The following is a 12,948-nucleotide window of genomic DNA, read 5'->3' as shown; positions in this document are numbered from 1 at the left end:
TATACTTTATATGTTATATGTTTATGTTAATAACAAAGTCTCTAGGGGGTTGGGTTGATCTAGTGGGAGGGTTGTAGTTCATTACGGGATGGTGCCATGATAATTTCATATTTTTATATGTAGCATTTTCTATACTAAGTGTTAATATAAGGGGCTTCAGTTTTAATTAATTTATTTATTTTTCCTTTTATTTTTATTTTCTTTATTTCTACATTTCATCTACAGCCCGCTTTTTTGTAACTATAGGTAGGGAGTTGAGATTAATAAGCTGGAACGTCAAGGGCCTAAATAACATAGTGAAAAGAAATAAAATTCTTGCACATCTCCGACTGCACAAAGCAGATATTGCTTTTCTGCAAGAGACTCATTTGCATAATAGGAATCATCCTTATCTTAATCAGAAGTGGAATGGGCAGTTTTTTCATTCATCATTTCAAGCTAAGGCGAGAGGTGTGGCAATTTTGATTGACAAGAACGTGCCTTTTACCCCAAACAACATAATAGCAGATAAAAACGGACGTTCCATTATTGTTACAGGCACTCTATGTAAAAAGAATTTAATTTAAGCTAATTTTTATGCCCCAAATTTTGATGATATCACTTTTTTTTTAAACATTTCACTCCTTCCAGATCTTAATTCTCATTCTCTTATTCTTGGGGGTGATTTTAATTGTTGTTTGGACGCAATCTTAGACCGCTCTTCTTCTAAATTATATGCTCTCCGATATTTGGCATTTTCTAAACCCGCAAAAAAGAGAATACTCCTTTTTTTAAATGTTCATTATTCTTATTCTCGAATTGACTATTTTGTTTTGGACAATGCTCTGATCTCTAATGTTTGTTACTGTGCATACCAAAGTATTATCCTTTCAGATCACGCTCCCCTTATTCTTGATTTAAAGTTTTCAAACTTGCCCTCTCTAAGGAGGAGCTGGCAGCTTAATACCTCACTTTTAGCAGATGATGATTTTGTTGGATTTATTTCTGACCAAATCTCCTTATTTTTGAGTGTTAATGTTTCCCCAGATCTTTCTAATATAATAGTCTGGGATGCTCTTAAAGCATATATCAGAGGCCAAATAATTTCATATAATGCCATTAGGAAGAGAAAGTTGAAAGAAAAACAAATATCCTTAGCTGATGAAATTAAAAAAAATAGCTGATGAAGAGACGCTGCAAACTGGAGGCAGAGTTGGATTTATTGTCAACTGGTGAGATAGAATTCCTTTTGAGAAGAACTAGAAGTGTGTTTCATGAGAGCGGGGAAAATCTGGAAAGTTATTAGCCAACCAACAACGTTGGTTTAAGGCAAAGCAAATTATTAGTAGTATCCGTCTAAATAATGGTGAGATTACAACTGACCAAAACATCATTAACGATAAATATAGGGACTTTTATTTTACTTTATATACTACTGATTCCCCTTCACAAGAAGATATTACAATTTTTTTTGCTCAAATACAGGTTCCCACCTTACCCACTGACATTAGAAAATCTTTGGAGGAACCTGTTTCACAAGAATCTCTCCTGATCAGACAGGCTTTATTAAAAACCGCCATTTATTTTTTAATATTCGCTGCTTGCTAAATAAAATTTATTCTCAGCACCACTCTATTCCAGAATGTGTAGTTTCTCTAGATGCTGAGAAAACATTCGATAGAATAGAGTGGTACTACCTTTTTCTAGCTTTAGAAAAATTTGGATTTGGCCCTAACTTTCTCTCATGGATTAAATTACTATATAATACACCTTCTGCTGTAGTCTTAAGCGATGGGTTGCAGTCCCGTTCATTTAATCTGCAGCGTGGAACCAGGCAGTGTTGTCCATTAAGTCCATTATTATTTGCTCTTGCCATCGAGCCACTGGCAATCGCTCTACGTGAATGTCAGCAAATTGCCGGGATTACACGAAGGGATACCATGCACAAGGTAACATTATATGCAGACGATTTACTGCTTTATATATCTAATCCACAGATTTCCCTGCCCCCGGCTCAAACTTTGCTAGAGAACTTTGGTAGGCTCTAAGGCTATAAGCTTAATTTACAAAAGAGTGAACTTTTCCCAATAAACATGGTAGATAAGCAGTTGCAGTACTCTAATATACCTCTGAAGATAATTAAAAATAAATTGACTTATCTTGGTGTTTGTATTACCCGCCAGTATAAACAGCTGTTTAAACATAATTTTGGTCTGCTCTTGGAACGAACCAAGACAGATCTCTCTAAGTGGTCGCCTTTAAAGTTATCACTTATAGGGCGCATTATTCTATTAAGATGACAGTCCTTCCGAAATTTCCTTTTTCTTTTTAAAAATCTTTAGATTCAGTCATCTCTAATTTCATTTGAAATCAAACATCCTAGGTTCAAGAAAGCACACCTTCAAATGGCCAGGTGTATTTTTTATTATAATTTTTAAAGTTTTATTATTGGGCAGCGAATATGCGTAATACACATTGGTGGCAATATCATTTGCAGCCTAATAAACCATCCTAAGTAGATATGGAGATGCATACTCATAATCAAATTTCTCTTCCGGCTTTACTTGCGGCCAAGCAGCAATTGATTTCTTACAATTTTACAGATTGCCCAGTGGTGAAACATTCACTAAGGATCTGGATTCAGTTTAGGAGGTCATTTGGTTTTGATAGCTTTTACATTTACATTTACATTTAGCAGACGCTTTTATCCAAAGCGACTTACAAATGAGGACAAGGAAGCAATTTACACAACTAAGAGCAACAATGAATAAGTACTAAAGGCAAGTTTCAGGTCTGTAAAGTCTAAGAAGGGAAGTATTAGTTTTTTTTTTTTTTTTTTTTGTACAGTTAGTGTGATATTCAAAGAGGCAATTGCAGATTAGGAAGTGAAGTGGAGACTAAATAGTTGAGTTTTTAGTCGTTTCTTGAAAATAGCGAGTGACTCTGCTGTTCTGATGCAGTTAGGGAGTTCATTCCACCAACTGGGCAGATTGAGCGTGAGCGTTCGCGAAAGTGATTTTTTCCCTCTTTGGGATGGAACCACGTGGCGACGTTCATTCACAGAACGCAAGTTTCTGGAGGGCACATAGATCTGCAGAAGCGAGAGCAGATAAGAAGGTGCTAGGCCAGAAATCACTTTGTAGGCAAACATCAGAGTTTTGAATTTGATGCGAGCAGCAACTGGCAGCCAGTGCAAACGGACTAGCAGCGGAGTGACATGTGCTCGTTTAGGTTCATTGAAGACAACTCGTGCTGCTGCATTCTGGAGCAGTTGAAGAGGCTTGATAGAGTTAGCTGAAAGCCCAGCTAGTAGAGAGTTGCAGTAATCCAGTTTGGAGAGAACAAGAGCTTGAACAAGGAGTTGAGCTGCATGTTCAGATAAGAAGGGTCGGATCTTTCTGATGTTATAGAGTGCAAATCTGCACGATCGAGCAGTTCTAGAAATGTGGTCAGAGAAGTTTAGTTGGTCATCAATCGTTACTCCAAGGCTTTTCACCATTTTGGATGCAGTAATGGTTGCCCCATACATCTGGATTGAAAAGTTATGGTGTAGAGTCGGGTTGGCAGAAACTACAAGCATTTCCGTTTTTGCGAGGTTCAGCTGAAGATGATGATCTTTCATCCAGTGTGAAATATCCAACAGGCAGGCTGAGATACGAGCTGGAACCGAGGGATCATCAGGATGAAAAGAGAGGTATAGCTGGTTATCATCAGCATAGCAGTGGTAGGAGAATCCATGTCTCTGGATGACTGGTCCTAGAGATGATGTGTAGATGGAGAAGAGAAGTGGCCCAAGAACAGAGCCTTGAGGTACCCCAGTGTTTAGATGCTGTAGGTTGGACACCTCTCCCCTCCAAGACACCCTGAATGACCTGTCAGAGAGGTAAGATCTGAACCATTGTATAACAGTGCCCGCAACGCCTTTTCTCTTCTCAGCCCTATAGTTCAAAATCCTTTTTTTCACCCTGCAATGCAAGACAGTTCTTTCAGAAGTTGGTTCGATAAGGGGATGCTTTAAAGACCTATTCATAGACAAAGTGTTTGCATCTTTTGATCAGTTGATATCACATTACGGGTTGATTAAGTCTGATTTTTTCAGAGTCCTGCAAATAAGAGATTATGTTAGATCCCTCATACCGGAATTTCTTGTTTTGCCCTCTGGAAACCATTTAGGTTATCTTCTTTCCTGTAATATACAAGCTAAAGGCTCCATTTCTATGTTGTAATCTACTTCTGAACCAGTCATCTACCCTTACAGATAACATTAAGAGTGCTTGGGAGGATGATCTTTGTGGTTCAATTTCGAATGATCTGTAGGATGATATTCTTAAAAAAATTCACTCATCATCAATGTGTGCCCGGCACTCACTTATTCAATTTAAAGTAGCACATAGAGCTCTCTGCGAGAGACGCACCATTTAGTGAATGGACTCCACTTCAGGGCGTAGGCGCGCCTCGTGGAGGGGGCTCTAGCCTGAGTGATGGTATTAACCACCGCAGTCGGTAGGTTACCTAAGTCTTCCTCGCGACTAAGAACCACACGTGGAGGTTCCAAAGATCGGGGCGAGGGTGCCAGATGGTGCCCTGTCGCTGAGAGAGTAGGTCCTCTCTCAAAAGGATCCGCCAGGGGAGGGCCGTCTGGAGGAGTGAGAGCTCTGATATCCAAGTCCGGTTGGGCTAAAGGGGCGCAACTAGCAAAACCTGTTCCTCGTCCTCCCTGACCTTGCACAGTAACTGCGCGAGCAGGCTCACTGGGGGAAACGCATACTTGCCCATGCCCCGAGGCCAACTGTGGGCCAGTGCATCTATGCCGAGAGAGGCCTCGGTCAGGGAAAAAAACAACTGGCAATGAGCGTTCTCGGGGGAAGCAAACCGATCGCCCCCCGAATCGTGCACATATCAGCTGAACAGATTCTGGGTGGAGTCTCCATTCTCCAGGGCGTAACAGCTGTCGTGAGAGCGCATCGGCTGCACGATTAAGCGTGCCTGAAACGTGAATGGCGCGCAGTGATTTCAGCCGCAGGTGACTCCAGAGGTGCAGACGGCGGGCGAGCTGAGACGTGCGGCGAGAGCGCATACCCCCCATGCGGTTGATATACGCTGCCGCCGCCGTACTGTCTGTGCTGACCAGCACGTGTTGCCGCTCCAGCACCGGTAAAAAGCGGTGGAGAGCGAGGAACACTGCCAACAGCTCTAGGCGATTGATATGCCAATGCAACTGGGCACCCTTCCACAGGCCCGCAGCTGCATGCCCGCAACACACTGCCCCCCAACCCGTGTTGGAAGCATCCGTTAAAACAACAACATGGCTGGACGCCTGTAATGGAGGCACACCGGCCTGTAGGAACGAGGGGTCGTTCCAAGGGCTGAGGGAACCCCGAGAAAAGAGATCCTCTGCACGGGGGCGAGTTTGCTCTTTTCTCAGTTGATCTGAAGCCCCAGTAGGCAGAGATGCCGAAGCACCTTGTCCCTGTGCATAATCAATTGCTCCCGTGAGTGGGCTAAAATCAGCCAGCCGTCGAGATAATTGAGTATGCGGATGCCCGCGAGCCGAAGGGGCGCTAAGGCACTCTCCTCGAGTTTGGTGAAGACCTGCGGAGACAGAGAGAGCCCGAAGGGGAGGACCTTGTACTGCCACGCTCGACCCTCGAACACAAACCGCAGAATTTGGCGGTGGCGTGGAAGAATGGAGACTTGGAAATACGCTTCCTTCAGGTCCATGGCTGCAAACCAATCCCGAGGACGAACGCATTGGAGAATGCGCCTCTGCGTGAGCATTCTGAACGGCAGCTTGTGCAAACAGCGGTTCAAAACATGCAGATGTAGGATTGGCCGTGACCCACCGCTCTTTTTGGGTACGATGAAGTATGGGCTGTAAAACCCACTCTCCATCTTGGCTGGAGGAACTGGCTCGATTTTACCCTTTGCCAGGAAGGCAGCAATCTCCTCTCGCAAGACAGGGGCGGACAGGGGGTTGACTCTGGAGAAATACACGCCCGTGAACTTGGGGGGCCGTTTCGCGAACTGAAACTCGTAACCGAGTCTGATTGTGCGTATAAGCCACCACGAGGGGCTGGTCCGCGCTAACCAGGCAGGCAGATCCCTCGCTAATGGAGCCATCGCTACAATCGCTGACGTACCAGCGGTGGGGCAGCACGGAGTGGGTGTACTGATCCGGGAAGCACGAGGGTCCCGCGGAAGAGCTGGAGGAGAGCGATTCGCTCTGGCTCCGCACCCTGACTCCGGAGAGGGGGCTGGAAGGCTGAGGAAAGGGAGACCGTCCCCCCAGCGCTCGTGAGCCACTGGCGAAGCACGTAGAATCTGCGAGCCGGAAGGCAGCGCGTCCCGGACTGGCAGAGCTCGTGCTGTCACATACGGGGAAGGGGAAAAGTGCTCTTTCATTGATGTTTTGGTGCCACTGAAAAGTACTGTTGTAATCGGGGCCCCGCCCCCCAGCTGGGAAAGAGCAAGTTTCCTCTTCTCCGGATGGCCTGTCTCAGGGACGGTTCGCGGTCCGTTTACCGGACTTAACGGCGCCCTGGGCAGGGGGGGCTGCCTGCTTTCAAGGTGTACGCCGCGCCCTCGGCGAGGAGCAGCGGAGGTGGATGGCTTACGGCCGCGCCGATAGATGACATTGCCCATCGCATCCGACTGCTCTTTCACCGCCTTGAACTACTGGGTGAATTCACCAACGGTGTCGCCGAACAGGCCAGCCTGGGATATGGAGTCAAGAAAGCGAACTTTGTCCACATCGCGCACATCGGCCAGGTTTAGCCAGAGGTGGCGTTCCTGAACCACAAGTGTGGACATCGTCCTCCCCAGCGCACATGCGGCAGACTTAGTAGCCGGAAGAGCATAGTCGGTTGCGGTGCGCAGCTCATGTAGTAAGACTAGGTTAGACCTGCCCTCTTGCAGCTCGGCCAGCGCCTGCGCTCGGTAGCGCTGGTAGGTGGCCATCGCGTGCAAAGCAGAAGCAGCCTGGCCCACAGCCTCATAAGCTCTGGCTCCGAGGGAGGCAGACAACCTACAGGCTTTGGACGGGAGGCGGGGCAAACCCCGCCACGTAGAGGCGCCACGCGGACAAAGATTGACCGCGATAGCGCGCTCCACTGACGGGATCGCCTCATACCCCCTGGCAGCTCCGCCGTCAAGGGCGGTGAGGGCGGAGGAACACGCAGCACGGGCAGAGAAAGGTGCCCTCCAAGATTGCGTGAGCCTACTGTGCACTTCCGGGAAGAAGGGGACGAGAGGCTTCAAAGGCTTCGCCTTCTGGTCCTCTACATAGCACCCATCTAGTCGGTCCGGCCGCGGAGCTGGGGGATGAACCAGCTCCAACCCCAAGGCCGAAGCAGCCCGGGAAAGCACGGCTAACATGTCCGCTTCAGGATCCGATTTGACGGCGCTCACCTGCCCGGAGGGGGCGAGCGGGTCCGGATCTTCGTCGGACAGTGAAAACCCACCCTCCGATGCCGCAGAGGACATCTGATCTCCGGTGTCAGCGAGCGTGAAAGCTAACATCTGGTTAGACGGATCACTCCCACTGCCCAAAGCTTGGATGGATCGCTGTGAGGAGTGAGAGGTCCGCAAGCCTGTGGGCGGCGGATTATCTCCCAATGGAACCCTCAGATCTGCCCGAGCGCCCGCTGCTTTTTTAGAACAGGAGGCAACTGGGGTGGCTCACTCTCTTACGAAAGTTAGCCGCGATCTTAGCTGTGCAACGGTAATGGCATCGCAATGACGACATGAACCGCCCGCGAGCACCGCATTAACATGCTGGACCCCCAAACATGCAATGCAGTGATCGTGTCCATCATCCGGAGCCAGGAAACCAACAACAAAATCAACAAAATATTCATTTACTTTATGTTTCTGTTTATTTTTTTTTCCTGTAAATAAAAATTGTATTTAATATTTTTCCCCAACAAATTATTTTGGTTGTACTAATTTTTGGATCTTCAATTTTTTCAAATCTTCAATTTATTTTTTGTTAGATTAGTTCAAAATTTTGCTTTGGTACTGAATAATCTACTGTAAATGCAGAAAAATAGTATTGTAAAGCATCCTGTAGAAAATGTTCATTTAAAAGACAGAACTGTGAGGGGTGTACTTAGCTATTTAATTATGAATGACAAAAATGTAATGAAGAAAATAATATTAAGAAAGCACTGACTGAAATAAAGAAGTAGGCTACATTTCTTAAAGAATGACTTTAATGCTGTAAACCCTGAGTGGAATAATCAAGAGATGGACCTGAGCCGAGCAGTAGACTTGCTTTAATATAAAGTTATTTTCCAATGGGCCGCATGAACATGTCAAAGGCAAAGCAGCAATTTGCGGTGGTTTCAGGAGCAAATTTAAAATCCGTTCGCTTGTGTGTGCACGGCTCTTTGTAGCCATTATTTTAAACTTAATGTGCTGACAATAAGTACATTTTGAATGTTACCGGGAGCCTGCAATGCATTAAAACTTTTTCTTGCAAGAAACAATTGGCAGTAAGCACGTATTTCCGCTCTCGCACAGGAACAAGCACAAGCACAATTTCAATGTATTGTGACAAATATTTAATTTAATGTTAATAGGCCTAAATAATGGCCTATATTTTTAAATCTGCAATTTCCTGTCAGCCTTCTGTCTTGCTTTCATGCAAGCCATAGTTTTTGATTATTATGTTTAAATTATTTTGTTTAAGCTCTAAAAACTAATGTGGCTCACTCACTGTGAATAGCTGTCACATTTTCAGAGTAGCACAAACATGAACAATGCACTTATGCTCGACCTTCATGGTTTCGCGGCATTATTGTGTGCAAGCTTTTCTAAATGACTTTTATGAAACAGTCCCCAGGTGACACTTATATTGTGGTGACATAAGTTATACTTCATGAAATAATGTACAAATACATGTATGTATAACAGCATTACACAAGTAGTAATCTGACGAGAAATCTGTGTAATGGGAGAGTTGTCAAAAAAGGAAAAATCTGTCATATCAAAAAATATTTAAAACCAATAACCATTGACTTCCATAGTATTTGTTTTTTTTTCTACTATAGAAGTCAGTGGTTACTGTTTTTCAGCTTTCTTCAGTTATCTTTTTTTGTGTTTAACAGAACAAAGAAACTCATCAAGATTTGTGGTAAATAAACCATAAAGGTTTGGAGTTATTTATCAACAAATTTTCATTTTTCGGGTGAACTATTTTTTATAAATTAATAAATATATATATATATATATATATATATATATATATATATATATATATATATATATATATATATATATATATATATATATATATATTATTAATTTGATCATTTATTTAATTGCTTGTAAACGACCAGCTAGTACTTGTTATATCGGATAGATATTGCTGTACTCACAGTAATAGCATGCATGCTGAAACCGAGCCCTAGCTGTCTGCATAGCACCATGGCCTCTTTAGTGCTCCAGCCCTCACTGCACACACTGCCCCACCGCTGCCCCACCCGCACTTCCACACGCCCCTCATACGGAGAACGCCCGCCTGACAGACGCACCTGCAAACACAGCCTACGCCTTGTCAAACACACTCACCTGCCTGTTTTCTTCATGTGTGTCAATTCATTGAAAATTTTATGGCAAAGCATTTGTTTATTCATGCATTTTTTATTATTAATAGATATGATGCTTATTTATCTTCACATTGTAAAATGCAATGTTGGACTGTGGTAATTTTTAACTCCAACACTTATATTGAAGTAGAGCTATTTTCGTAATAGTGAACTATTAAAAGTGTTATTAAAGGGTTAGTTCACCAACCCAATCAATCACAATCACAGACTGGGTCATAAACCAATCAGCACAGATTAACATTTCGCTAAGGTGGGGTTTGAAAAAACAATAAATCGCTTAACAAGTCATATGGGAGTCATAAGGATAATTAGGTAGCCTATTGTTAGAGACCCCCAAAACCAAAATATGAACTTTTATAATGCACAATAGGGGCTCGTTAATTAGTCACCCTCATGTTTTATTATTCCCCCGAGACCTTTGTTCATCTTCAGAACATAAATTAAGATATTTAAAATAAAATTAGAGCCCTCTCTCATCCTCCATATACAGTTTTAACAGTTCTGAGATGTTTAAAGTCCAGAAAAGGAACCAAAACCATTGTCAAAACAATTGTCATGTGACTTCAGTGGCTCAACTGTAATCATATGTAGCTCCAAGAACACTTCTGTGCTTCAAAAAAAAAAAACAGTAAAAATGATTTTGTACCCTTGTATCTTTTCTTTCTCTGTCAGGTCAGGGTGTGTGTTTACTGTATGGGCATTTTTGTCATTGGGGTCAGCAGCACAGCACATAACATCCAGGTTAGGTACGTAACCCACATTCCCCGAATAGGGAATGGAGATGTGTGTCTGTATAAACAGACTTTGGGAGTGCTGTAGACGACCAATCATTTCTGAAGATATAAAAACGGGCCAATGAAATGCCAACTGAATTGGCGGAGCTTAACTCCACAGCTGAACTGATGAGCCAATTAGGGCTATATCAGTCGACTGTGTGAGTTAGCTCGCCAGAATTTTGCCTGCTGAAGAGCCGATCGCTCAGCTCCCAGCAGGAGACTCAGGTGCTGTGGCAGTGGAGACACATGTCTCCGTTCCCTATTCGGGGAACGTGGGTTACGTACGTATAAACAGACTTTGGGAGACTGTATAGAAAGCGCCACAGTAACCAAGCCCATCACACTCCTGATGTGTAGTTTGCCAAGCCAAAGCGTGAGCGCACTGACAACACCAAGAGCGCAACCTTCCAATGTCCCTTAGGCCCAACATATTACCATTACATGGGAATAAATGTTTAATGTTTAATCGATCGTAAGTGTGCTTTTACCTAGCTAATATAGACTAGGGATTTTTGGAAATACGACAATACGTTGGGAAAGCGTCAGTCCCCGCAGGGGGAGGACGCGGCGGAGACCACCAGCTACCCAGAAGGGGAGACCTGATGGTAAGGAGGCATATGGACTAGCCCTAATGAGGGGGAGTGCTACATATGATAAGCTGGTTAGCGGTTAGGGAAGATAAGGGGGAATACACCATGGTAATAATGCATATGGCATCACCAAATGGGGATGCACATAGCTGGCACCGATCCTCAATATGCGTGTAGACCAAATGGGCGTACCAACCGCACAACTAACTAGTGGGCCAACCTCTGTTACCACCCTAACAGATAAAGAGCTGTTCACATGATCTTACATTTTGTGTTTTTTCCACGTAAAGGCGCAAAGCGCGAACGATACAAAGCAGTGAGTGAGTCGAGCCTGCCTCCGCACTTGCAGGTTCACCACCTGATCTCTAAATGCGGTGCTAGGAACCTTGGGCACACAGCCAGGCCAGGGTCTCAGGACCACGTGAGAGTAACCGGGAACGAATTCAAGGCACGATTCACTGACCAAAACTGCCTCCAGATCCCCAACTCTCTTGAATGATGCCAATGCGACCAGCAGAGCTGTCTTTAATGACAGAATTTTAACTTGAGTGGCTCAAACAGATCTCTCTGCAGACCCTCTTGGACTAGAGAGAGATCCCAAGAAGGCATGAGAGGGGGGCGGGACAGATTTAACCACCACATGCCTCTGAGGAATCGGATGATTAGATCATGCCTTCCGAGCATGTTGCCCTCTACCGCGTCATAATGAGCGGCGATCGCAGCCACGTAAACCTTCAGTGTGGATGGTGACAGCCTATGCTCCAGATTATCCTGAAGGAAGGATAACACAATGCTAATCTGGCAAGTTCGGGAGTCTTCTTGGCGAGAAGTGCACCATTCAGAGAATAGACTCCACTTCAGGACATAGGCATGCCTCGTAGAGGGTGCTCTAGCCTGAGTGATGTTGTTAAGTACCGCGGGCGGTAAGTCACCTAAATCTTCCGCGCTCCGTCTATGGACCACACGTGGAGGTTCCAGAGATCTGGGCATGGATGCCAGATGGTGCCCCTTCCCTGAGAGAGGAGGTCCTCCCTTAGGGGAATGCACCAAGGAGTGGCCGTCGCGAGGAGTGTGAGCTCCGAAACCCAGGTCCGGTTGGGCCAGAGAGGCGCAACAAACAAGACCTTCTCCTCGTTTTCCCTGACTTTGCACAAAGTTTGTGCGATTAGGCTCACTGAGGAAAACGCATATTTGTGCATGCCCGATGGGCAGCGGTGAGCCAGTGCATCCGTGCCGAGGGGGGCCTCGGTCAGGAAATAAAACATCTGGCAATGTGCGTTCTCGGTGGTAGCATCTGGGCTTCCCCGAAGCGCGCCCATCTCAGCTGGACCGAATAGGGGTGGAGTCTCCACTCTCCCCGTAACAATAGCTGCCGTGAGAGCTCATCAGCTGCACGGTTGAGCTCGCCAGGAATGTGGATGGCATGCAGCAATTTCAGCCATGTGTGACTCCAAAGGAGCAGACGGCGAGCGAGCTGAGACATGCGGCGGGAGCGTATACCTCTTATATGGTTGCTATAAGCCACCGTCGCCATGCTGTCCTTCCTGACCAGCATGTGTTTCCGCCCCAGCACTGGTAAAAAGTGGAGGAGAGCTAGATACACTGCCAACAGCTCCAGGCAGTTGATATGCCAATGCAGGCGGGGTCCGGATCACAAACCTGCGGCTGCATGCTCGTTGCACACGACCCCCCAGCCCATGCTGGAGGCATCTGTCATTACGACAACATGCCTGGATACCAGCCCTAGGGGCACTCCGGCCCGTAGAAATATAATATAAATACGCGCACCTTGCACGTCTGAAGTGGTCTCATATGAAGCAAACTGAGCAGCGTGACAACGGCTGCGGATACTGTATGCCCCAGGAGCCTCTGAAAACCTTTGAGTAGGACCACTATCTTCCTGTGGAGCTCGTTTACACAGGGAACCATCAGCCTGGCGCGCTCCTCAGAGAGTCGCGCAACCATAGCGACTGAATCCAGCTCCAGCCCGAGATA

At 45.5% G+C, this 12,948-nt stretch overlaps 1 protein-coding gene across 28 annotated transcripts in view; it reads right to left on the bottom strand.

The window, feature by feature from the left end:
* loxl3b (lysyl oxidase-like 3b) overlaps window positions 1-12,948 on the bottom strand; it is a 176,963-nt gene that overhangs the window by 59,273 nt on the left and 104,742 nt on the right. For 13 of the 28 annotated variants that reach the window (XM_087277610.1, XM_087277614.1, XM_087277629.1 and 10 more), the window contains one exon: window positions 9,357-9,512. The exons of 12 other annotated variants lie outside the window; for them this stretch is intronic. In XM_087277610.1, the coding sequence (XP_087133736.1) occupies window positions 9,357-9,512 (156 nt within the window). Of the gene's footprint in view, window positions 1-9,356; window positions 9,526-12,948 lie in introns of all 28 variants that reach the window. 3 more of the 28 variants (XM_087277616.1, XM_087277612.1, XM_087277615.1) reach the window with 1 other exon arrangement.

The sequence above is a fragment of the Danio rerio genome, chromosome 13 (assembly GCF_052040795.2).
Source record: "Danio rerio strain M-AB ecotype USA chromosome 13, GRCz13ab, whole genome shotgun sequence".
Classification (NCBI taxonomy): domain Eukaryota; kingdom Metazoa; phylum Chordata; class Actinopteri; order Cypriniformes; family Danionidae; genus Danio; species Danio rerio.
The sequence above is the reverse complement of the archived record's forward strand: the minus strand, read 5'-3'. Positions and strand labels throughout refer to the sequence as shown.